The 26,136-nt window shown below is 39.2% G+C and overlaps 3 protein-coding genes and 1 non-coding gene across 8 annotated transcripts in view; 2 read left to right on the top strand and 2 right to left on the bottom strand.

Moving 5' to 3' along the window:
• Positions 1-583: 583 nt before the first annotated feature.
• On the bottom strand, positions 584-3,015 carry LOC105567111 (ataxin-3-like). 2 transcript variants are annotated; one of them, XM_012021683.1, is made up of 5 exons: positions 2,789-3,015; positions 2,509-2,673; positions 2,003-2,139; positions 1,539-1,693; positions 584-1,470 (listed from the first exon to the last, which is right to left on the bottom strand). In XM_012021683.1, exons 1-5 carry the CDS (start codon positions 2,810-2,812, stop codon positions 830-832), a joined length of 1,122 nt encoding a protein of 373 aa, XP_011877073.1. In that variant the 5' UTR covers positions 2,813-3,015; the 3' UTR covers positions 584-829. The 2 variants fall into 2 exon arrangements, with proteins under 2 accessions (XP_011877073.1, XP_011877074.1); XM_012021684.1 differs by having other exon boundaries at positions 1,539-1,600.
• A 1,999-nt stretch (positions 3,016-5,014) lies between these two features.
• On the top strand, positions 5,015-5,096 carry Trnas-cga. Its single transcript has one exon. It is a non-coding gene; the product is annotated as a tRNA-Ser (tRNA).
• A 530-nt stretch (positions 5,097-5,626) lies between these two features.
• Positions 5,627-10,633, top strand: LOC105567110 (MD-2-related lipid-recognition protein-like). The gene is made up of 4 exons (XM_012021682.1): positions 5,627-5,855; positions 8,502-8,621; positions 9,133-9,299; positions 9,561-10,633. The coding sequence occupies exons 1-4, from the start codon at positions 5,696-5,698 to the stop codon at positions 9,642-9,644; spliced, it is 531 nt and encodes a 176-aa protein (XP_011877072.1). The 5' UTR covers positions 5,627-5,695; the 3' UTR covers positions 9,645-10,633.
• A 3,799-nt stretch (positions 10,634-14,432) lies between these two features.
• The window catches only part of LOC105567109, a 46,291-nt gene continuing 34,587 nt past the window's right edge, over positions 14,433-26,136 (bottom strand). For 3 of the 4 annotated variants that reach the window (XM_012021679.1, XM_012021678.1, XM_012021681.1), the window contains 12 exons: positions 24,818-24,885; positions 23,413-23,705; positions 21,417-21,724; positions 18,999-19,618; positions 18,282-18,823; positions 17,502-17,682; positions 16,979-17,109; positions 16,536-16,684; positions 15,945-16,124; positions 15,615-15,719; positions 15,333-15,533; positions 14,433-15,136 (listed from right to left, as the gene is read on the bottom strand). In XM_012021679.1, the coding sequence (XP_011877069.1) occupies positions 14,975-15,136; positions 15,333-15,533; positions 15,615-15,719; positions 15,945-16,124; positions 16,536-16,684; positions 16,979-17,109; positions 17,502-17,682; positions 18,282-18,823; positions 18,999-19,618; positions 21,417-21,724; positions 23,413-23,705; positions 24,818-24,885 (2,940 nt within the window). In that variant the 3' untranslated portion in view covers positions 14,433-14,974. Of the gene's footprint in view, positions 15,137-15,332; positions 15,544-15,614; positions 15,720-15,944; positions 16,125-16,535; positions 16,685-16,978; positions 17,110-17,501; positions 17,683-18,281; positions 18,824-18,998; positions 19,619-21,416; positions 21,725-23,412; positions 23,706-24,817; positions 24,886-26,136 lie in introns of all 4 variants that reach the window. The other variant, XM_012021680.1, reaches the window with a different exon arrangement.

Raw genomic sequence — 26,136 nt, 5'->3', positions numbered from 1 at the left:
AAATTTTATTCAATGAAATTTCAACTTTGACTAATCACAGGCACAAGGTCATTTTAATCTGAATCATTTTGATCTACTCGCGAAAGCGGCCGGGTTCAAACACTTAATATTTTATCCTGTTCCTAATATCTGCCCTCTTATGCGTAGCTACAGAACGAATTTTCTTATGTACATACAATGCTTTTAGGGCGATCGAACTCGCGTCAGTTTAATCGGCAATTAATTGAAACAATGCAAAATTTACGGTCATACACTCCGTCGTTCCGAATTTAATCTTCTTTACGTATCAATAAAAAATGGATAATTCCTCGCAGCGAGATAGCATTGCTCGACAATCGTCGATTAAATTGACGGGAGTCTGGTTACTCTAAACCGATCGAAAAGAAGCGCCTTAATCTTTTGAAATTTGTATATTTTACAAGAGATATTGCTGCATTCTTTATATTAAATCGATCGTTCTTTTCTTCGTAAATATATTTTATATTTTGAATATATTATGCATATATAAACTGTCACACATATACGCACACATATGTATATACACATTCAGATCAGAATTGGTTAGCAACGGCAGATTTCTTGCTCAAACAAGTGTTTATTCCGTGAACGATTAGTATAACAAAGTTGAGAGGGAGAAACGAGACGTCGACGAGAGCTCGATCTCGGTAAAACCGGAAATGCACTTGAATCCCCTTTGACACACGTCTCTCTTATCTTATTAGTATACAAAGTGACGTACCACCTCGAGCTCAGCTACTCGATCGTATAATTTACAATACAACGGTCAGTTTAGTAAATGGATAATTTGTGCAGTGTTGAACGTTTATTGTTAAGTGTTCAGCTTCGCGGGAGCTTCACTGTTGGACGTTCGCGAGTAGATGCCGAAGTGATTCAACCGGCGCCAGCGTAGATCTTCGGGATCTGGCGTAGGCGGGGCGGTGACACACTCGAGACTCAGCTGCAGGGCTCGTCTCAGCTCGTCGTCCTCGTCCGCGTCGCTCGCCGACGTCTCCGCTAAATGCGCCGCCGCGTTGTCGTCGGTGTGGAGGTCCAGTCGCAACTTGAGCGTCTTGTCCACGTCGTCCTCGTCATTCTGCAGGCTCATCTGCAGCGCCCTGGCCAATTGTACGTTTTCGTCCTCCTCCTCGTCGCTCTTATCCTCCCTGCCCTCGATTCTTATAGGGATTATCCTCTCGCGTCGTTCATCCGCGGACAGTTCAGGCTTGTGCGAGAGCGCGGACGCGCTTCTGGCTGTGCTCGAGGATCGCGGGACCTTCACCTCGCCCATCGCGAGCGCGGCCTTCAGGATCTCGTCTTCCAGCTTGGTGCCCAAGCGCTGGCCCTTGGGCGTGGTGGGTTGTTTCGACTCCGAGCTTGTATTGCCTTTCGTCGCAACTATGGGATTTTTCAGAAGAACATCCTCGGCGGGACACTGCGGAAGGGTGCCGATAACGATAAAAATAGAATAACCTGCAAGAAAGACGGACGCATCTCATTACCGCGCACATCGTTTCTCATTTGTCACGCCATGCGCTTACCTTCTTGTAACAATTGAGCTAGATACATCGTGAGGTACGTGTCTGATATAAGCTGGGGTCCGCTAAGCATTGAATTTAAATTAAACCACTGGCTCCCGAGTTTTCTTATTGTAAACCAATGTCCCTTATAATTACAAATATACGCTCTCATCCGCCTGAAAATCACATCGCCACTTCACGAATTATCTCATAAAATTATTATAAGCGAAAATTACTCGTTTAACGTCTTTGAAAGATAATTGTACGCTCGATGTAAACGTATCAAAATAAATGTGTGAGTACTTTAATCTAAATGTTACTCGACTTAACGTGTTAAATCGCATGTGCGTGTGCGTGTTGCTCTAAGAACAGTGAAATCTTTTGGAGAAAGAGTGCCCTTCTGCGAGTGCAGTGGAACAAGAGAGTGTCTCGAGGCGCAACGCATGAATAAACGGAGCGCGAGCGAGAAATGATCGATAACCTACGAGGGATCGTTCTGTGCCAGTAAAGCTGTCGGTTCCGTGCTGTTATATGGAATCAGTTCTAAACCCCAAACTTTCAGAGCACTGCTAATAACTTGAACTGAAAAGTATCCGCTGTCGTCCATGTTTCCCGATGGTTGCTAAACAGAAGAAGCACAATTTGCCGTTGTTACAAACAGGTGTCTCGCTCTCGGCACTCGGGCCAGTTGTAAGATAACAAGGTCAGGCGTCAATGGGAGCTTTCCAGCAAGCGACACAAGTCGACACAAATGTCGTTCCGGCTTTCTTCGCGTTCAATGAATAATAAAGACAGAACGACATTTGTGTCGACTCGTGCCGCTTGCTGGAAAGCTCCCTATTTAGAGGGAAATTTCGAGGGGGGGGGGGAGGGGGGAGGAAGAACGGAGGGACTTGAAACCGACGGTCTCCTTTGCAGTGGCCGACGCGTCCACGCCGTCGAGCGGCCGCCAATCGCGACTATACTTGGGGCCCCGACACGTCGTGTTTACCTCGAGGAACAGCTTGTAGTCCTCGCTGTCGACGCCCGACTCGGCCATCCGGATCCTCTCCTCCTCGTCCATCTGGTGGCCGAAGTTCGCCAGGTCGACAGCGTTGAAGTACGGGCCTTGCAGGAGCGCGTTCAGGCAGTGCTGGGCGCACAGGTATCCCTCTTGCTGCGACAGAGGAATGAAAAAGCGCACATCGCACGAGAGTAGAGGAACGCGAGCGCAAACGGGGATCCCCGTCGTAGCCGAGGATCGGGTCGCGACGGGGTCCGCCGTTATTTACCTTCTCGTGGAATATGCTCTCCATTGCACAGTCCGGCCGGCGGTAACAGCCGCGGATGACGCTGCAGCCGCACGCGTACGTCAGGCGCGCAATAACAATCGCGAACGTAACGACTCTCCGCCGATCTCGGCCGTGCGGGAGAACGTCATCCGCGAAAATATTTTCAGGCTTACGGCCATGAACGTGCGACGACCATCGTGGTGTCGCGCACGACGTAAATACGAAGGCGTGACGTTGCGCGCAGCGCTGTCACGTGACAGTGACGTACGTGCTGTGAGCTAATAAGAAGTTCTCCTGGCACGCGGCCGCGAAATTCAAACGCTCCAATTAGTCGTGTATCGCTAATATATATTTAACTTGAAATCTGTAAGAAAATAATAATGCTAAAATTAATAATAATGCTTATTTCGTACTTAGTAATAATGTAATAATACATTTATGTAAAATTTATGTTTATATGCACATAAAACATGTGAGCTTTTCAACGTTCTTGCACTTCCGCTTTAATCCGCTATGATGCACGCCTCTTAGGGCCATCGCACACAAAATTGCATAGTTGCTTATGCACTTATGCAAAAGTGTGCGCTCCCCGCTTTACACTAACAAGATGTGGCGGAACTCTTGCCTCACTTTTCTGTTCGAAGGTGGCAGCAGAGAGAAACCTGAGAGCGGTCACGCCGTCGTTTTACTTGATACTTGATATAGTGGAAATTTTATCGACAGAGTTAGAAAATGCGTAATGAAATAGTTCCAAATGTTAAAATGGGCGTAAGAGCGCGCAAAACAGTCTCTTGAAACGGTATCAAGTAAAACGCCGGCGTGGCCACTTCAGATGACAGTCTAGTAGTATATAGAAGTCTGTGGCCGGTGTGGTCATGAAATTACTGTCATATAGAGAAGAACATCATTTAAAAACAAGGCTACAGGCCTCATTGGGCGGTCATTGAATGACGACGCCCGTCAATGGGCGGTATCGGCCATTTTCTCTCAAACCCTTTCGGATGTGCGCCTTGTTGTTCCAAATGTGGCATGTAAGATAAAAGCATATAAAAATACAGGAGCCAAGCCAGAAGCCATAGTGCATGCGTTGTGACAGAGAGAAACCTGAGAGCGACCGACGTTTCACTTGACACCGTCTCGGGAGACTGTTTTGCGCGCTCTTACGCCCACTTTTACTTTTCGAACTATTTCATTACGTATTTTCGGACTCTGCCGATAAAATTTTCACTTGGTGCATGTCAATGCTATCCATTCTGACATCTAATTTATAAAATTTACATTGTCTACATGAGAAATGTTAATGTAAATATCATGCAGATACTTAATGTTAATGTAATTTTGAATTTCACAGCACAATCCTGAAAAATTGGCGTAGCATGGACACGCACAAAGTGATGACTTTATCGGCACTGTCAGATTAAGATGCATAGCAAAATAGTTCCAAGAGTAAAAGTGGGCGTAAAAGCGGGCAAACGTTTGACAATAATTAAATCAGACGTTTGACAAGTCACTTTGCTATTTTGCATGTGATATATTGCAGTAATGTAATTATAATATTTCAATGTTATTTATAAAAGTGTATCGGTAATATTTCTGCAATATTTTAATGTAGTATGTAATACTTCCACCATATTGCTGTAATGTTGCTGCAATATTACGTGCTATGTGGGATATGCATATATGAAATATATTATTTATATGTATGTAATTTTCAAATTTAAATTTGCGTACTGTTTGCATCACTATATGCATACCAATTCCGTCGGTATGACAGATTACATATTAAAGTGATCAACTTTAATATGCCCCTTACTTCACGGGGCAGATACTTTCTTTTCTCAAATCTTTATTTTTATGCTAAGCACAATCGAATGCGTGTATTTTTATCAAAATTGACGATGGAAGTGTTAAAGTAGAGGAGAGTTAAACATTTACCTTTTATTTTATTGTTATGCAATATTATTTGCACTTGTATTTTATAACAACAGCTTTATTGAAATTAACAATTTCATCTGTTTATTTAAATCTCACAACCTTACGTATTTGTCTTTTGTTCAGCTAATTTATTTAAAATAAGTTATTATTGATTTGCCTTATGTTATTATTAAGCAACCACATTTTTTATATGTAATATCGTCGCAGCATCTCTCTCTAGTTAACTTAATATTATTTGCGGGGATGGCGCGTATCGTTCATCTACGATTGTACATAGTCGTGATACCAACAGCTGCGGTGTCCGAGTGGTTAAGGAGTTGGACTCGAAATCCAATGGGCTTTGCCCGCACAGGTTCGAATCCTGTCCGCAGCGATCTTTTTTTTTTAGATTTTTTTCTTTGTACATGCTTACGCACGATATTTACGTAAGGTTGATATTAATAAAATTGTGAATATCTAATTTTTATATTGTCAATTTTTATTGCTTAACACTCCGGATTGTCCTGCGCACACACAGCTGGCTCTTCTTTTAGTCTCGTGCATTATACATTTAACATTAATCGCAGATTATTTTTTTATTCTTTGGCCAACAAGTGTAAAAATGATTTAAACACGATTATGGTAATTGTTAATAAATTAAACTGTCGTTATTACGTTTACTTCAACGCATTAACAAATGATATTTCGAAGTAAAGTCGGATAAATGTGCCGTCCAGATGAGGCAATTCAACTATCGTTAACAGAGAATAACATGAATAAATATATTCCTCGTGTATCCGGGATACCAAGGGTTATCTGAAAATTTCTCGCTGTTTAGTCATCGGAAACGTAAAACGGAACTCTGCGACGCGATTCCTCGGAGAAGGAGACACAGCCGCCGCGCGCATAGGTTCCATCACGATCAAGACGCTATCTCAATTGACCTGTGGCCCCACCACCCTCCCACAGATTCTCCGCTCCGTTATCTGCGTTATGTGTCGACCGACCCTCACGTCGACCTTCTTTCACTTGGCTACGAACCACCGTCCATTGAAGATGAACCGAAACGTCACTCTCGCCACCGTTGTCCTGATCCTGGCCCTGTCCGCGGTCTACGCGGAACTCGTGCAGTGGACGCCGTGTCCACCCTCCAGTAAGTATCCTTCTCCGTTTTAATTAACGATCGCGATCTGCTTAATTAAACGGCGCAAACAACATTATCTCGAAAGAGATCTAGGAGCGATCTAGTAATAGCGACGAAAGTGACAGCACGTTTCCCGCTCATGACGTCGCCAACGACCCCTGCTCGACGCCGTAATCGACGGAAGTTGGAAAACAAAATCGGGATAAATCGTGTCGTTCGGTAGATACGATTAATAGCGTGCTTTTATTATTCTCGGAGCGACGAACTCTCGTTTAACATCGTTGCGATGTCTCGGCGATGCGCGTAAATAACGTCGGACGTATCTGAAACTGGATTGGCTAAGCGACGACTTGTACTTTTTTTTTATTTCTAATACTTGTACATTTTTATTTCCAACTTCGATACAGCTGTCGTATACGTAAATTTTAGATGAAGTTATTTGCGAGTCTGACGCAGCGTAAAACGTACTGCTTATTGATCTCGATAAATGTGTATCGATCGTATCAAATTTTATTAAGATAGTCTAAACTTTTTATTTTACTAAGAAAAACTTTAGTCACGAACACTAAAAAGTTTATTATTGGCATTCATCCTTTATTATCTTAAAATGTGTTACGAGTTGATAACAAAACAATATTAAATTCAAGATGTCTTTAGATGATCAATACTTGAATATTGAAATATCGGACAGTGAATTTCATTAAATCTAAAATCACGTGATTTTTATATCAATATTTTATAGCAAAGTTTTTGACGATACACGAAATCTTTTAAGTTTATCGAAATTTGGAATAATAGTAATAAATCGCTTATCATAGCATTTGGATTTTTAGGCCATTTTGTATTTTCTTTTATTAATGCGTGTTAAATATGCAATTAGCGTAGCTATTTTTAACCATAAATGACCCATAAACTATGGCTAGGGAGGAAGAAAGACTGCGATTGAGGCAATAATGCTTCTTTCTATGCAAACAAAGAACAGACTACTAGACTGAAATAGCATCGTCTCCGTCTTTCTTTCTCAATTGTCATGTGTATTATGAATCTTCTATAGAATATTCTTTACAACCTATTATAAACCCTTTCTTTCCGTAAGATATTTAATAATGCGTTTCACAAATTTTTAGATTTTTATATTTATATTTTACATTGCCGCGCCTATACAAAAAATGCAACAATATGGTAATTCTTAATTTTGTAAAAACTTAATTTTAAGCATTGATTGTGAGTATATTTAACTCAAATATAACCAGATATGAATTTGGTCTCTAGCCAATCATATTCAACCTAAACGTGAGTAAAATATCGTTTGATATCGCACAATATGTACAAAAAAATATTAAAAAGATTTATTTGAAAACTTTAATATTTATTAAAATATTTCATAGACACTTTTATAGACTTACAATTAGATTGAATAGATCATATATAATCATATATGTATATAATGATATGATCATATTGTATATACATATACTGTTAAACATTTATTAAGTATTAAAATAAATCTTTTGAATATTTCGAATTAGATATCAAACGATATCTAACTCACATTTACGTTGTATATGATTGGCTAGGGACAAAATTCATATCTGCTTATTTCTGAGTTAGATGTACTCATTGTCAGATATAATTAGGTATATGCACTTTTTTTCCGGGGAAGCTAAACATTGTGCATCAATGTTTTTTAATAAAATAAATGATAATTATTACAGACGGCATTAAGGTGAATTTACTTTTCATGGAAAAGAGCGGATAAACTTTTTGAATAAAATATCTCCCGGAGAGGGAATATGTTGAATCAATGAAGCAGTGAAACTTTGACATCGAAGAGATATGTTGCACGAGATATTTTACGTTTAAAAAATTTTTTATGTTTATGGAGGTATCCGAAAGAGTTTTCCCAACGCAACTTGCACATTATAATTCACAGTTGCATTATTCATGAAGAATGAGCCAAACATTATCTATATAAGTACATAATCAATATCCTTTAGGCAGAAACTTTGTAATATCGAATTTATTTGCATCTGTTTGACGAGATTACAACGTCAATGATACGCGCCGCATCGTTGAACACGTATCTCTTTCTCCCTTCTTTGCTGAAGTTTATGCACGCTTATCTCATTACTCCTTGTACGGAAGAAAAACGAGGCTTTTGCAGATTAAGCAAATAATAATTCAAAAGTAAACATGACATCGGTTGTTTAACTCGTAACAAGTGTTGCGCAAGTAAAATTTCTTCTTACACAGCATTATATAGATTACTATTTTATAAACAGTTTACTTTTAATTGATTAACTTGCGTAAATGGAAGATAGCGTATATACAAATAAGCAACAACGTTAAGAGATAACGGGAAAAAATACCAAGTAACATGACCGAGAAACGCGAGAATAAAATAGCAAATTTAAAAAAGATTTACTACATATTGTTTTATTATAATTAATTGTCGAACAAACAACTAAACAAAAAACTAACTATAGATAATAACATTTTTAATTGATTTGTTAGATTTTTAATTCTTTTCTCTCTCTCCCCCCCTCTCTCTCTCTCTCTCTCTGTTTTTCTTTCTTTCTCATAAGATAAAAAATTTTTTATACAGCTTTAAATATATAAGTAATTCTATATGAAATCTTGTTATTTATGTTTCAGCGGAAGAACAATGCACCATACATGAAGTACATGTTGATCCATGCAGAGAAGCCGAAGAAAGAAAGCCTTGTTCTTTAAAGAAGGGTCGCAATGCGAGCATAAGTTTCGAGTATACCCCTCGTATGTATGCTCAAAGTATTATATGCATATATGTCTAACTTATACACACATGCATTATCAAAAGATTACAGAAGCATATACATCAAGATATACAGTAAAACAATGGATTTTGAAATTTCTTTGTATTTAATTTGATATATTTTTTTATTTTATATAAGAAGTTGGAAAATAGAATAATGAGAACATTATAAATATTAATGTATTTTTAGCAAAAGCAGAATGATACTACCAGTGAGAAACATTAAATACAATAATCCTAATGCTCTGTGTTAATAAAAGTGAATGTTTCAAAATAACAAAGCAAACAACGTTGTAAAAATTGAAAAGTTACCTATATATAATTATATAATTTATATAAATTATATAATTTAATTTATATTGTTTGAGAAACGTTTTTGGATTATACTTACTTAAGTCTTTAAACAGAAAAATTTTTTTCATTTTTTTTTTAAATATACCAATCTTAGAATTCAAGCAATACACAACACGTATTAATAATATTTTATTTCAGAGTTCACTGGCTCATTACAAAGCAGGGCATACTGGGCTTCTGAGATCGTGGATTTGCCATTCTTGGGTATGCCTGTCGATGCCTGCTTATCCACAACTTGCCCAGCCTCTGTCGGTCAGAGGCAATCATACTCAGTGCTATTGCCTATCTCTAAGAAATTCCCCGCGGTAAGTGACGCTTCGATCTCCGTTTCGATCCTTTTGTAAACTTTTCCGCGAGCTTGTTGACATCGCGTAACTATCTACGTTGAAATCTAGAAATCAAATATTGAGATGCTAAGGCGATGTAAGAGACATGAAGTTTAAAACATGAAACATAATTCAAGATGTGGAAAAGAGATTTGTAGACACCTCTTCTGATATCAAACAAGCACAAGTTGATCTTAAAATATTATTAAAAAAACTACTTTCTCTTTTCTTTTATTGCAGCGAACGTATGATCTCAAATGGAAGCTGTGGAATGAACAAGAGCAAATGTGCTGTTTTATGTTTCAAATTAAATTGGTGAAGTGAAATCGTTGTTCTTAAATCTGCAATGTATCATCTTTCGCAATGATTATAATTCGTCAATCAATTTAATGAAATAATTTAATGAAATAAACAATATATTCATATCAGTCATACCGTCTCCCATTGTCACCCGTCTTTATACTATGTCGAACACTAAAAATATTTATTAGACAGCAATTTAACGACTTTATAAAAATATATTACTATAATCAAACAACGATTCTTAACTAGTTTGCGGGAACATTTTGTAGAAGTTGTGTTAAAAATTCCGTTTGATTTTGTTCGATGTTTTAATTTCCTCAACTAGTTTAAGACTGAGTTCGGATTTGCATAATGTACATGAAATCATTTATGTTTAAATATATTTAATATTTAAAAAGTGCGCGGTCTCGAAGTGTGAAATAGAATATCTAGCATTATTTTTTAACAATAACAATTAATATATTACAATGCAACTTGTCAATATAAAAAATACTAAAGAAAGGAAGATTTATAATTCTCATAATACACTGTAATTATTTTAGTCGCAAATAATAAAATTTAATCGCGAATATAATATCGCCACGAGGTAACGCCGTTTGCAATCGAAATGAAGCCGTTAAAATAGATGAATACCGCACGAAAGAAATGGGATAGTATCTTTATCCTGCGCATTTAAAAGTAAATCCACTTTTATATCGACTAGGTGTCACACACTTTCTAAATGTTTCAAGCGGAATGTGCCCATATTCGAAATGTCATCAGTGAAGTTCATATGTTTTTAGACATAAATTGATCGCACGGATATTAATTTAACCATCTCCAATCTGCGAGAACCGATTAAATGGCTTTATGGCATGCTACAAAAAATTAAATTAATATACTTTAGCGATCTTTCTGCTTAAAAGAAGTCGCTAGAAATACATCATTCATTTATCGAAGTGTTAGATGTTTCCGAAATGTGCGTCAAATGATATTTACTGTATTTATATATTAATAAAATGTTTTACATAGATTGAAAAACGAGTTCTGTCAACTATACACTTCTATTTCATTTTAATTATATATTATAATTTTTCTCTCTGATGCGTGTATCTTATAATCGAAATACATTTATGTATTGTAAGACGAAATGGTTGAGTTTACATTCATTTCGTCCATCAGTAATAATCAGTAATAAGTTGTGGAGTTAGTAGAAGGATTAATGCCACGGATCATTCGGTCTGTATGCAAACCATCCTTGGACAGACATAAGAGTTCGACACAATACACGATCGTTTGTTCAGTCACACACGGTGATGTGACACACCGAGCGTCGCAAAGTTCACAACGGTGGCGCGGTCTCAGATGTCCAATCAAAGACGAGACCGCTAGAAAAATAATTGGCCACAATTGTTAAATTGTGCATTTCCTGATAAAAGTGGCCGGAAGACGGTCTCGCCGTCGATTCTGTCGAAATTTACAATACGCGCCAAGCGACGACGTGCGAGCTCATCTGACTCGCCGCCCCTTTAGACCGTTTTAGACTCAATCGCTTTTATCCTTTTATCCACAACGAAAGAAAGAAGAAATGTGGGTCATTCGCCGCACATAATTGGAAGCATTATTTTCCATCCGAACGTCAATTAAATTCGCCGATCAAGCGATTCTTATTGGTTCGACGTCTATTACACAAGCTATCCCTTCAATCTTTTCTCGTGTTTATAAATTTGTTTGCCTGGACGAGATATCAACCGTATCAGTTTCATTTATCTTCATACCGTTACATCCACCCGCGGCGCCTACCATAATTATATTCGTGGCTTGTACAGGGTCGAACTAGGGTACACAAGCAGCTGGGCGACCGACCGAGTTAGATTAGATTAGCGGCGCCAAGACGTGGGATTGATTTTTTAATTTTATTTATTGCCTGGCTGCAAACTTGATGTACTACTAAATATTTCATTGATTGTCGCAATACTGATTGAAGTATCAATTTCGAAAGTCACCAAAGCTCTATCTTAATATTTTGTTTATTTGCAGATTAAAAAACAGTTTTAATTAACCTTCTTAATTTAACATATCGTTAATATTAGTATTAGTACCCATTAGTATCTTACATTGATAATTAAATAACTAAATATATTAAAATAATTTCTTTTAAACAGTCATTTCTAACGAAAAACGCTTTACGTAATCAAAAATATCGTTTGACTCCTTCGAATTTAGTCTGCCTCAATTGAAATTAATGTTGCAACAATTTGCCTTAAATACTTCAAACATAACAATTGTTTAAATTGATTATCCGACTTGAAGGAATTAATCCGGTCGAAACATCGACACAAAAGTCAACAGCCAATTGTACAATCTGTCCGCTTACCCGTAATGCTTGACTAAGAAAAATCTCATTAATTAACGTGAGAGTATTACGCAACGTATGGTATCTCTGAAATTTCAATGAAATTGTCCTCCCACGCATTGTCCTCCCACTTTCGCGGATCTGCTCGTTGTGGTCTTTCCGCTCAATTAGAAATTGAGGGATTAACGCGACGATTAGCGCGGCAATCGTAAGACGCGCGTACGGTTCTCGATAATTAAAATCGTCGCTGCACTTCCGGTCCTCGTTACAATCGATCGAGGATAGCCGTGAGCGAAATAATTATTGTCCGGAGAGCCGATTACCGGCGCGACTTGTCGCGGCGCGGCCCGAGGTCAGGGGCCATAATAACAGATCACTTGGCCCGACCCGTACGGCATACGTTGTAACAGTTAATGCGCAATTATTCAATTGGAGACGGTTGATTCACGAAGGAACCGGCCGCGACAGAAAGTTTAGGAAACACATCGTGTAAACCACGAATTTTCGCTGACACCGTGAGTGACGATCGGTCACGAAGAATTTGCTACACCGATAAAGAATTCTAATAGTCACAATATACTATATAACATACAATGTATATACGTATGTATTTATAGTATTGTAAATATCTTAATTTTTAATCGTAATTCGGAAACTATTAATGTTTCGAAGTTCCTGGCAACAAGTATCTCGATTCTAATTGTAAGTGAAACGAGGAACAATGCTGTGGGCAAACGTCCCGCCAATTCTGATGTTCCCAGTTGTTATATTGTTAAAGCCGGCTTTGCAAGCCGCTTAACATCGTGCACCCAATGAAAATTTATCGGTATTAAGTAAATCCTGGAAGAGTGTTACCTGCAATAATATCATTTATTAAATACAAAATTTTAACAAAACATGTGATATAATAATAATTATAATTATAATTATAATAATAATTATAATTATTATTATATTAATAATAATACAAGTATTGAAATGAATATAATATTATTAATAATACAATAATAATATTATAATAGAAACATTTGCAGAGAACTAATTTAATTAACTGTACAATTCTTAATGTGTCGCCAGAGGAAAAAATTAAAATAGAGATACGTAGCACCAGCTAGAAGCTTAATTTGCCTGCCATTCTTAATATATTAATCAGAGCTAATTGCTGGAAGTTCAATCGCAGATTCATAAACAATGCATTAAAAATACATATTATCGATTAATAACGTCTACGGTCTACGTATTTTCGAATGGGAGTACAGAGTTCTTTTACTCGAGTATCAAAGTGGCGTGTCTTCTCGTCCCTGTGACCCGCGCTCACAAGCAGCGATTATCGTTGTCGTTGTCGTCGTCGCGACAAGGGAACAGGTATCGATTCTTTGGTATCGACATAACGCGGTGCATGCTGCCATGCTGACCGAAATTTCGGATAGTGAAAATATATAAAGCGGGCAACAATATACTGAAAAACAAATCATTTTATATTATTTCATATTATCGGAATCTATCTTCAAGGAAACGCGGGATTATTAAAACACAATATCTAATAGTGTTAATAGGGAACAGAATTCTCGCTCTTTTACAAATTACATTTATATACGATATTCCAGGCGGAAGATCGCGTTACCTCCCACAGAATTAGATATCGGCTTTTGCAATGCAATAATCGAAGGTATTGATATACGCGCGGCGTTACCGAAAAAAAAAAGATATTGCGATTTATTGGAATGCGTATAATGGAAAAATCTCGGTCATACCACTTCGACGATGTCCGTACGTCTCTTTGGCAAACATACTTGTGTGAGATTCATTGTTCCCAATGTGCCCGACTCTCCTCGAGTCTAATTGTCGATTTTATCTGCGCCACGAATTACCGCATACGGTAAAGCCGTAACATCGGCTTCCAACCCGCACGAATAATCTAAATCTACATAATCTCTACAGTATAATCTCATTATTTAACGATACGAGAGAGTAGTCAAGATCCTCGCGGATCGTCTTTGTGTCCGTACTCTTCTCTTCTTGTATAATACAAGAACGATGTAGGTCTCCCAGCGCTACCGATAGTATCAGTAGTATCGTATTTACATTTTGATTGGCCCCCTTGTAGTAAACTGTTGAATTTGCAATTCACTTCGTCTATATATTATAATTATATATATTCGAGCTTTTACTTTTTGTTTGTGCTTATTCATCCTCATCTTTTTAATGCAACAGAAACGTCTATAAAATAGCGCTAAGTTTACAACTAAAGTTCATAATGTCAATGTTTTTTAAGTCTCTATTTTAATCCCAAGCGTATGCTTTAGCTACCATCGTAAGCCAATTATTTTGCGATATTCGAAGAAACGCATTATCGATTTACGATAATGAGAAAATGCGAAATATTCCAGGAATGATTGCGATATCTGGGTCATATAAATATATCCGAAACAAATACGTTCAAAATTAGCTGAAACGAATCAATATGTAGCGCATTTTTGGAAAATTTCTTTGAGAAACCGATATTTCCATTCTTTTTTTGTGCTGACGGCATTTTCTATATCAAGTTTTTATTTAAATGCGCAAATATATATGCTGAAAAATTCTTCTTCACAATTTTAACTTATCGGACAAAAGCGATCTTTTGTTAATTGCGTTACCATTTTACATTGGCTATAACGGCTACATTGCCGGATCTTTTTCTCTTGGAATTAATGTGCAGCGGTGAACGCCCACGACAGAACAAATCTGTCGACCCGAAGACACGGCGAGACGATTTCAGCGTTTCGGCGAGCGTAGCTTTCAAACAGCTATTGATTGAAACGGGGAAAAGAGCGGTCGCTCAAACGGACCGTTTTCGAGCTCGGGGGGTTCGTTTACGAGAAATTCCTCGAGAAACGTCCTAATGCGTTCGTCGGGACGGCGGCACAAAACGAATACTCCTCGCTAGGTCTTCATTCATTTTTCTCTTTATCCGCGTTTTCTCCGCGATTCGCTCTGCTTGCGTCGCGGAACGTTTTTGTGCCGTCCTGAGAATTTATACTACGTAAATCGGATCCTTGCACACTGAGATCCTTGCTTCCTGGAGGATCCTCAGCCTTGGACCCAGGGGGACCCCCATCTTCTGAAGTCTCTCCTCGCTCAGATAAGGCAACTCCACCATCCCGACTTTCTCTTTCTCGAAAGCGATCGCGTATTTCTAAAATTGTAATTGTCATTAAAGACCAAAATTTCGATCGAAGAATAGTGCGGGGTTTCTTCCGCGAAAAGATTTATCATTCAGAAAAATGCGTCGATATTTCCGTCTAAGAAAAGCGATTTCAGATTGATGAAGGATTCTGTCCGTCGCTTACCCTCGCAAAACCGCGAATGACGTAGCAAACGAGAGCACGTACCTCATACCCAAGTTCCCTCAGGAACAGCCTGATGAGAGGTGGCTCCGTGCCGAAGAACTTGGTCAGTTTCTTCACCCTCGAAGGGTTCGAAAGTGCCGGCAGTTCCGAATCCTTGATCAGTGGTTGCGACTGTGACCTCACCATCGCCATGCTCGTTTGCGTCCTGAGGGCTGCGATCTCGCACTTTATGCTCTCCATTTCCTGCGAAAACCTGATAGTAGTAGGTTCGTGGAAATTCTAGCTCGTTTCGTACCTGAAACTGGTGTTAACGGGTTCTCTCACCTGAATCATCAGATGCTGGGTCCTCATCTCTGAACTCAGGTGGGCTACTGATCTTGCCAATGTCACCACGTGCGACTCCAGTCGCTGAAAACGCTTGTTGATGCTCTAACCAATCAAAAATACGTTCAGAAGGAATTTTATTATAATATAACTATTTTACAGACTAATGATTTTCTTTTGCTACAAGACACTCATTTAACGATATTAACAGGACGCTTAATACGCTCCGAATATTTAATCTCTGTCAAGACTTCAAGTAAGAGCATTATGTGAAAAAATCAATAATAGAAATTAACGTCAAATATGTATACACGGGCAAACTTAATTCACCTTAATGTCTTTGGCTTTCTTCATCCTGTCGTCAATCACGTGCGATCTACGTTTATCATGATGCCTCGTGACAGGCCTCGATGACACGGAGGATGTCGGCAACGACGAAACCGAACCATAACTAGTGAGTCCTCTCGTCTTCCGCCTCTTTTTCACGCTCCCGCCAAGTAATTTAAGTACCTGCGACAATTTTTTCGCATGCAAATTGAGATAAATTCAATTACGGCTCGTGCCATCCCGAGCACTTTTCAGCGTACAACGTCCCCGTTAACTTTAGCATGTAGTGCCGTTTCTCCGCGACTAGAGAAAGCCATATGTCTAATATTTTTAAATTTCCATGTGTAAGATAAATGCTAAGTGCTGTGCCTCGCCTCTACCTGAGTAGTTACATTAAATTAATAACTAAAGTAATAAGAAAATGTCTTCAAAATAAATTTACTAACACAACGTGCATTTTTGTTTAGAAGAATGTAGAAAGCAATGCATCGTCTCTTCTTCATTTTGTACAACCTTATTTCCTCGGGAAAAAGTATAGTATAAAATAATAAGGAAGAACGGATGATTTTATCGAGTAAGTAATATCGTACTCACTTCGCTATACATATTTTCTAAGCCTTCCAACTGTTTTCTGATTGTCCTTGCATCGGTCGTACTGAGATCGGAGTCACTTCTGTCCAACATGGAATCCAAGTCAAGTCCTGTCGTGGTGGATGTTAAATCAGCAGCCTCTACCCCGAAGACTGGAAACGTATGTGTGTATGTTAACACAAAACCATCAAATGTAAGAAAGTGATGCTGAATAAAACTTGCTATTAACCATTTTGAAATTATATAAATTTTATCATGAAAGATTCAATGTTCTTCATAACAATTAATTATAAAAATCTCTGTCTCTCAATATGAAGGTAACAAACTCTATTGTGTACAAGAAGTATATGATCAGATTAACATTTTAAATAAAAAAATTGTTACGATGAAAAATGTATATTATAATAATATATTATAATGATATACGTATCCGAAGAAATACTCACGATGAGAAAACTTTTTCGCAGCTTCCTTCTTGGACGTCGAAGCGCCACGATGTTTCGTGCTACTCGAGAAACCTCTTTTTTCCATAGCCTTGCCGTAATCGCTGTAATTTGGTTTCGACCCGTACGGTAAACTAAAACAAAAACATTTTTATTAATATTGTTAAGAGTACTCACATTTAAAGCAAAATATTACGTTAAAAATTCCTGTGCAAGATTGTTTGATAAAATTAATTCGCTAGAAATCTTGTGTAAGATGATGTTTTTATCAAGAATAATGGGAACAATTAGAAATTGACGTTTCGCCAAATCAATATCTTGCAACCGAGTCTCGCGTGACTAACAATTTATGAGTTGCAACAGAGAGATGTTTATTTTTAACATCGCAGCGGCCACTTTTCGGTCAGACAACGATATCGGAATTTCGATACGCGAGAAAGGTAACAGAATCGGAAGTGACTCGAGGCGGTGACCGGAAGTAACACCGGTTGCATGAAGAAGAGGAACCTGTTTGAAGTTGGGTTACCTCGTTGAGTATCGATTTCTCGGCGTACGTGGGCTGTCATGGGGTGACAGAGGTGGCAGAGGCGGCGTCACCGAGGATACACTTTCGGACAATGTGGAGTGCGCCATCGCTGGAACGTCCCTGGGCTCCAAAATACTTCTCAACTCCGACTCCACTATGTCTACCCACTCGGAATCTTGTACTACGAAGGAAGATAGAAATCACAAACTCTGACAGAGCGATCAATACTTTCGAAATCTTCGAAAGAAAAAGGAAAGATGGTGAATTAATCGCGAATGTAAAAACGGCGCAATAAAGTTCACCAAATTTTTTAACATATAATTTAAACGGTTATCGTAGTCTCGCTTTTATAATCACATGTTCATGTCTCTTTAATGAAAGTAGTATAATAAAAAATGTATTTTTCGCAGAACGTGTAATTATTTTTTTATTAACTTTTTAGAACGTTTTTCATACGCTAAACAATAAGCACATGTTAATGAATTTCAACAAATGAAAGAAATAAAGTAATATCTCACAACAAAAGAGAAAGAAGAACTGTAATGTTTGTTTCAACTGATAATAGAAAAGAATTTTTACAAAACTAAAATAATATATTAAATTTCTTTAAACGTATTATTTTTACTTACTGTTAAGAGAGAAAATTAAAAACTAAATATATAAGAATCGATTTGCTATTGGAAACAGCTGACGTAGTCCAGTAGCACTACTGAAGTGTGTGTATATGTAAGAAGACGACTATGAAGAAGCTCAAAGTAGAATCAAAGAGTCGACTCTTACCTTGCGCCAAAGTTTGATCATCGGGCGGCGGGCGCCTTCCACTCGAATAGACTGCGGAGCCCCTTCCGGAATCGACATTCGAAGAACTCTGGCCGGCCTTGTCGTAATCCGAGCCCGAGCCTTGATTCTGGATCTTCAGCCGGCCGATACCCTGCTCGAGATCGTCTTTCCTATCTGATTTCACAACGGGCTCCTTCCCGCTATATTGTCCACCGTCGAGCCTCTTCGATGCCTCGCCGATCATTTTCGTAGCCAGGCCGACCCTTAAGCCGTCCGCATCGTCTTTTAGTGGCTTGGAGTTGAAATGACCCTCCTGCTCCGCTCTCTTCTGCAACTCTTCGATCCTCTTCTGCACGGAGTTTCCCTCCGTCGAATCCTGACCTCCCTCTTGACCCGACGATCCCTGCTCCTGCTCCCTCTTCGAAGTCCGCGTCTCATCTCTCCGAATGCCAAAGCTGGTTTCCGGACGGTACTCCTCGTTCCTTTGTAATCCGTTTCTTCCGGGCTCGCATTGACTTCGATCTTCCACTGTGATCTCGTATCTAAAATGCACAGCATTCTCAGACCTAAGCTTTTAAAAGCTCTAGAATATATTTTCTCTTATTTTACTCTCTTTATCCGTTTAACTCCCTTCCACTTATTAAGTTAGAATTTTTACTTGTGTTCGTTTAGTTTAAGGAAGCTTATTAGTACGATAAGTGCTTTTTCAAGTCTTACCTCTCTTTATCCAGCGGATCTACCGTCAAGTTCTTCATATTCTCCGAGGGATTCTTGGAAACCTCAGCGTTTCGCTCGTCCTCGTAACAGAGCTGCGGCTGCGAAGCCGCCTTCTCGATACCCTTCGCGGAGTTCCGCCTCTGAAACTCCGTTTCCTGATTACTCTCGGTCTTCATGTATACCTGGGGAACGCCGTAACGAGGTCTTCCTTGGGCGTAATGATAGTAGATTTCTTGGCCCGATACCCGAAGCTCTTGCGTTTGTCTTGACGTGCTCGGGAGATCGATCTGCGACCTCGACATCGCCTGTCGCGCCTGCTGATACTGCTGATAGGAGACGCTGTTAGGGAAATACGACTGCTGCATGTTCCGGACGCTCGCGGTCTGCGATCCCTGTTGGCCGGCCATTTGTTGCTGGTGCATTTGCTGAATCAACTGCTGACGCTGATGCATGTTCTGGGCGTGCTGCTGCGCGAACCGCGGACTCTGATGATGGTTCTGGTTCTGATGAAGCAACTGCTGAGAACTCTGGAAGCTCGGGCTTGTCGGCGGCATCGCGTTGCCCACTTGATGCTGTTGCACGGATAGACCGTGCGGTTTTTGCACTTGCGTGCCTTGCCCCTGAATCAACCAACCGGCTCGTTAACAATAAGCTACCGTTAAGTCGTGAATACCTATCTGTTTTTTTCGTAGAACCGCTAACGTATTGGAAATCTACTTTAGTTAGACTTTAATTATCCGTAGAGAGACGCGAGTGTCGGCACGGCAAATTTATTCCTTCTTAAAGTTCAATGACTGTCTTCTTTTACAAAACAAGAATTTATTTATTATGTTTACCATTAACGCGTACCGTTATCCTATTTCTAAATTGTTCCATCGGGATGTCCATTAATTAAGTCATCGGCACACGATACTATTTTTCTTATACGAAAAGAATTTTCTCTGAAAATTTATTCCGAAGATTATATAATTGCGGGACAACACGGCGTTTCGAAGAATTTTATGAGAGTTTTCTGAAATTTTACCATACATTTTGCTAGTAAAATTTCAGAAAACTCTCATAAAGCTCTTCAAAATTCCGTGTTCCACGATTTTCAGGGTAAATTTTCAGAGAAAATTCTCCCCGCGTACTGAATTGTTTACAGAGAACCAATAAAAATGCAGAATTTCAGATCAAGTGACTAAATCCTCAAGAACCCTCGTAAGCAATCCAGTAGGAAAAATAATACCGTGTGCCGTTAAAATAGATAATTTGCACGTCTGTATGCTTTTTCTAGAAATGAAAATGTTTAGACAATTATTATTTCAATAATCGCTGTTATAAATATATTATTTTACTCACGAGGGAGATCTGGTGAATCTTACTTATATATCATTATTTTGGGCGTTGGGACTCTCTTCTGTACTTTTTCTTATTCGAACCGCCACAACCGACGATCGTGCGTCGACGTCATTGCGTTATAAAAAGTAATCCCGTACAATTTTCAGCGCGATTATGCAAATTTTACAGACTTCTTCGCGGAGCTTTCCCAGCGTGTACGCAACAGCATAGAAAGTTGTTGAGATGCGTCATTATGAATAATATACTGCGCGCTGTTCGTCGGTGATTTAGCGCTTCGTAGCGCGCCGCGTTTGCTATCATTATACAAGCATTATACCAACCGTTATTTAACAAACTAAAATGTTGACGCGCGGTTAGACAAGTATCAATCATTATCCTGCAGATGGAACATTTCTGCGAGCCGTGACACGCCACGTTATCATCCGGACATCACATTATGCCATTTAGTGTTCCGCTGTGCAGTCGCTTTTGTATAAGACACGATTGGTTTGACGACTATGTTGTTACTTTATATTTTCGAATTTACATGACGGAGATGTCGCTACGAGGAGGCAGATGACGAGCTATGAGACACTTATTTTTTCATCCGCAGGTGACTCTCCGCGTTTCCTGCACGCAACGTGTATCCGCACCCTCGTAAGAATACGAACAATATTACGCACGAACACGGAATATGTTTTATTTAAACAAAGCATACGTTTGTCTTTCCCTATCAAAGAGCAATTTAAATGAATTTTTACAGACAAGTTGAAATGAAATAAATTGTATTCCACAAATTGAATTCGAGGGGAACGGACGAAGGAAGAAAGGATTATTTTATATTTTCGAATACTTGAATATTAATTCTTAACTTGATTAATTCTGGAAATTTCGTTTCAACATCGAGTTAAGTTCATTAATTCTCTTACTTTGTGAATGAAATCGTTCGGTTTGACTTCTGTAAGACGTGAGAGTCGTGAAAAGTATCCAGTAACCCCGCGGGAATTGTTAACGTCAAATTCTCGCATCATTTATCCATAGCGATTTTTATCTAGACATCGACGCGGGCATTTCTCATCTTAATCTCGCGAGGTGTACCTGTGCTTGCGTGGGATTCTGATGGATTCCCTGATGTATTTGCTGCCCGGTCATACCGCCCGTTGTCTGAACCATGTACTCCCTCGTAACATTTTGCACCTGCTGCGCACCTGTCGCGGTTTGGCCGAAAGCAGGAACTTGGGTTTGATGAACTGTTTGAATTCCTCCTGGCGGAGTGTGGTGGGTCACGTGAAGCTGAGCGCTCTGTCCTGGTAAATTTGGCTGAATGGTCGCGGTTGGCTGCAGTTGCCCTGGCAGAGGTACATTTTGTTGGTTGCTTTGATAGCCATACGAGTGGCCGTACTGACCTGAACAACGAGAGAAAAGATTCTACATAAGGTCCACGCCAGTGAGAAATGATTCGTCGATCGACTGGGACCCGTCACGAAGAAAATGAAATCCAGTACCACAGATCGTATGTGACACGTAATAAAAATTATTGCTACTTTTCTCCGTTAAATACATGAATTCTCTGTTAAACGTGTTGCATTTCTCATTGCATTTGCATGTTAAAAATGCATATATTATAAGGACTTGGGGTAATTGCTTTAATACCCACTGAAGTATTGAAGTGCAACTAAAACGTTGCATCATAAACGTACATGCTCGTTCTGAACGCTATCAGGAATGCTAAAATGTATGAATATGCAATGCGCACTACTGAAGTTAATTAAAAGGAAAGTTTCTCGTCTATTTATGTGCCAACTACATACGTCGGAGCGCACATTTCGTGAACAAATCATTATTACGGTCATAGAAATTACGGAGAGGCGCTAAAAGGCTGAAAGGGTATGAAAATTACAGAGAAGGGCTTAAACGCTGAAAGATATGAGGATATCAATATGGCGCGACGAAACTTGAGATGCTGGGGGAAAACTTTACATAAAAACAATCGTCGGAAATAGTCGAATGGGGCTATGAGAATATGAATATGGAATCTTATATAGCCGATTTCACCGACCTGCTTTTCAACATACACACATATAGTCCTAAATATCCAATGACTCGTAACTTTTCTCTTATAAACGTGTCCTTTCCTCTCTCTCTCTCTCTCTCTCTCTCTCGAGAGAGAGAGATTTTAACTTATTCATGCATTTTATTCGACAGGTGAGAACTAATGAATTATTAATTTTACATTCGTTCGTAGAAATTTAACGTTTCATCTTCTATCGAATGTTAATCTCGAATTGAGTGAACGATTAGACGGCGAAATATTACTTGTAACATTAAAGCTTACGATAGATCGTGAAATAATGGCAGCGATATTGCACGTGCGAGACTCTGTGCGCTGTGAATTTACAAGTTTGCACAACAAGCGAGCGCGAGCAACACGCCGCGCAAAAAGGAAGAAAGTCTCACGTCGCGTGCACGTTGTAAGCGACAAGTTGTGAGTTACAAACGGCGAGGTGAGCTCGCATATTAAATAAAAATCAGAGATATATAATACAGTAAGTTTGCATCAATCATCGGCTGTGACGGATAACGTCATTATTTAAAGACGACTTGCAGATTACGAATGGAATTTGCAACTTTTCACATTTTCAACTTGCATCATTTATTACAAATAACATATTTATATAACGTAGGTATTTTACACCTCACGAATTTATTGTAATCAACTATTTAATTAAGCCGCGCAATAAGTTAATTAATGTATCACTTTGTACGGGCAAGTCAATCATTAAACAATAGGAAGTAAGTTTCTCAGGAAACAACCTTTATAACGTTAACAATTAATGTTCCGTAAATATATAAAGTTTGTGCACCTATGGCACAGAAAAGTCCGTTGCTATGCACTCAAGTTAATGCACACTTGCACACGCCGTTTCATATTTATAAAACATGCAATTCCGCCATTTAACGTTCCGCTCGACAGGCCTTTTCCTCAAATTAATTCATCAACATTTATGAGCTAATTAACGGCACCTCGCTGAGCATCGCGCCTTAACGCGCTTAATTGCCCGACCAGCATCTTGCTCGGTCGCGTCCAACTTACCGTAAGCATTCTTCGGATATTGTTGCACATTAACCGACGGCTCCTGCGCGCGGGGTTTTCCGTAAATCCCTTCCTTCTTCCTGGCCTCGTCATCGTCGATGCTCCTGCTCGACTTTCGCAGCTCCTCCGTGACGTTGTTCAGACTGGCTTCCGGTTCCGGCTCGGCGTCCTTGCGACTCGGCCCGAAACGGCTCGAGATCATGTCCTTGATCGTGTGATAAGTTCTGGAGAGTGACTTTGTCTTTTCCTCGTCAATCTTCGCCGTTCTCGGCACCGCACCGCTAGACGTCGATCTGAATAGGGCGATAATAAATTTAATCCCTCAAGGGCCGGTTTTTCCAACCTCTTCTCTCGAAAGTTTTTCGAGTGAAAATAGAACCATGGAGTGAAATAATCGCTCTATTGCGGTAAATATTCATTCTAATGGAGTAAAGATTTGCTCCAACAGAGTGAATGTTTCACTCCATAGTTCCATCTTCACTCCAAAAACTTTAGAGAGTTGGTGAGCTAATAGTTAAATTATGTGCCTATCTTTGTCTAATTTGAGGGAAAGAACAAGGACATACATATTTAACTATTAGTTAACTTACCAAGAGGTTGGAACAGGCGGCCCTAAGGCCCGATTTTTCATTTTCTGGTTGAATGTTAACCAGAAGTTAGTCGAGTCTCTGTCTCTTCTTAGATAATAACATAGAAAAAGATGGAGAGTCGACCTACCTCTGGTTAACAGTTAGCCGGAAAATGAAAAACCGGGCCTAAGAGTATCAACGCGTTATTATGATACGTGGGGTACGATAACGCTGCGGTGAATATTGCCATTAACGATCGTGAAGCGATTTTGTGCTTAGCTTAGCATCGATTGTATCCCAGATAGCACAAGACACTCCTGTGAACATTTTAGGAATATTCTTCAAGAATATTTGGTCATTCTTATGTTATAGCGTGTCGGTTATATGTATATGGTACGATCACAGGTTTCACTGCCTTTTGCGTAAGATAAGTGTATTACACAATAAATAATGTGCAATACATGAGCTCGATGAATATTCAAAACTTATTCTGAACGAATATTCCAACGACATTCTCGACGAATATTCTAAAAACGGTTCGTCTTTGTTGCGAATATACGATTTCTACTTGTAATAATCTATATATATCGAATCGAATATTCTATAAATATCTACAGAATATTCGATTCGAATATTCTAAAATTAAGAATATTTGCACTCCAGAATATTCATAGAACTATGTATGCTATCTGGGATCAATAAAATGCAACGCGAATTGGAAAAAAGAGCTGGTATCTGAGCTCAAACAACAGGCTCGCAGAGGCTTCTCTCTCTCTCTTTCTGTTTACAGAAGGATCGTAATTCACGTGAGCGTGAAATAAGTATGAAGTAATTACGAGTAGGCGTCCTGTGACTGATAATTCCTCGCTTGGCCGTCCTGTCTAACTTCCTGCATCTGAGTTCCCTGAAAAAGAAAAAGAACAAATGCATTCCTCTGGCGAGCGCACGTCGTTAATGATCGGCACACGTCGTTAAAAATTACGGGGGGGGGGCGTGTAACGTCCTATGTAAATCCGCTAATTCCACAACGGCGGTTTCGTTAGATACGTCTAATTAAGCCGTCAAACGAGGAATACGTAATTACGCATCGGCAGCATCGAAAACGTGGCAGCGTCCCACGAGGTCGGCGCTCAACCGCTAACTTACGCATCGGCGAAACTTGCCTTCCGATTAAAAACACCTAAACGCAAGGGGAGTTGAAGTCTAATTAAAATTGAATAAGTTGGCCGTTTTCCGTTGTTGTAGCGAGTTGATATATTAAATTATTCGCCACGCAGGGCATATATTAATTTGTGTTAGGGGAAAGTTGTTTGCGTAGTTTGCGCGTCAAAAAGCAATGGGGAAAATGGATTAAGCTTTCACGATAGGCAAGAGCGACCGTAAGCTTTACGGTTCGCGAGAGGCCACGCTGAAAATATCGGCGCCGCGTTAAAAATCAATCACCGCTAACAAATTTTTATTCGTCAAATGTATATTTTGTTAAAGCTTCGGTCGTAGTTTAAAAAATGACAACTCGATTGTTTTAAAGTCATTTTTATATCTCGTGTCGATCAGAATATTTGCTTTTCGAATGTTATTTAATTACAAGCGTAGAAATTATTATAAATTTATTAGAAACAGTAGCTATTCGTTTTACGTTACAATATTCTCGAAAAGTGAAAATCCATTGAAATTGGAAAATATAGCAGTATTCTCTCGCTTTCTTTCTGTGCCGTAGGAAAATAAATAGCAATAAGGAGCGTAAATCGAGATGTGACGCCTTAATTTCGCGTGCGGTTCGTCAGACATTGTTCTCTTAGAGAGGAACAATTCATAGCACGAAGCGCACACTTACGACAGAAATAGTGTCCCAAAGTCGTCTAACTTGCAACGAGCGGAACTCATCTAAAGTTTGTTCCTAAAAACGTGCTTCTTCGCTGAGAATCGTTTAATAAAAGCGGCGACTTCAGTGAAATAAGCTCTCGCAATTTTAACGATCGTAGTTCGGGACCAGCTGCCGCGAAATTATGCAAAGTCAAACTATCCCGAGTACATAATTTCACAGACAAGTAAGAAGTCAACCGTTACGCCGCGACCGTGGAAGGGATTCATAGTTCAAACGGATGTCGTCGGGACGTAATTTGCGGGATTTATCTTCCCTCGCAAAGAGAGGACG

Source organism: Vollenhovia emeryi, unplaced genomic scaffold, assembly GCF_000949405.1.
Source record: "Vollenhovia emeryi isolate VEMERY1.0 unplaced genomic scaffold, V.emery_V1.0 DF939140.1, whole genome shotgun sequence".
In the NCBI taxonomy this organism is placed as follows: Eukaryota; Metazoa; Arthropoda; class Insecta; order Hymenoptera; family Formicidae; genus Vollenhovia; species Vollenhovia emeryi.
Note: the sequence above shows the minus strand (reverse complement) of the source record. Positions and strands in the feature narration are given on the sequence as shown.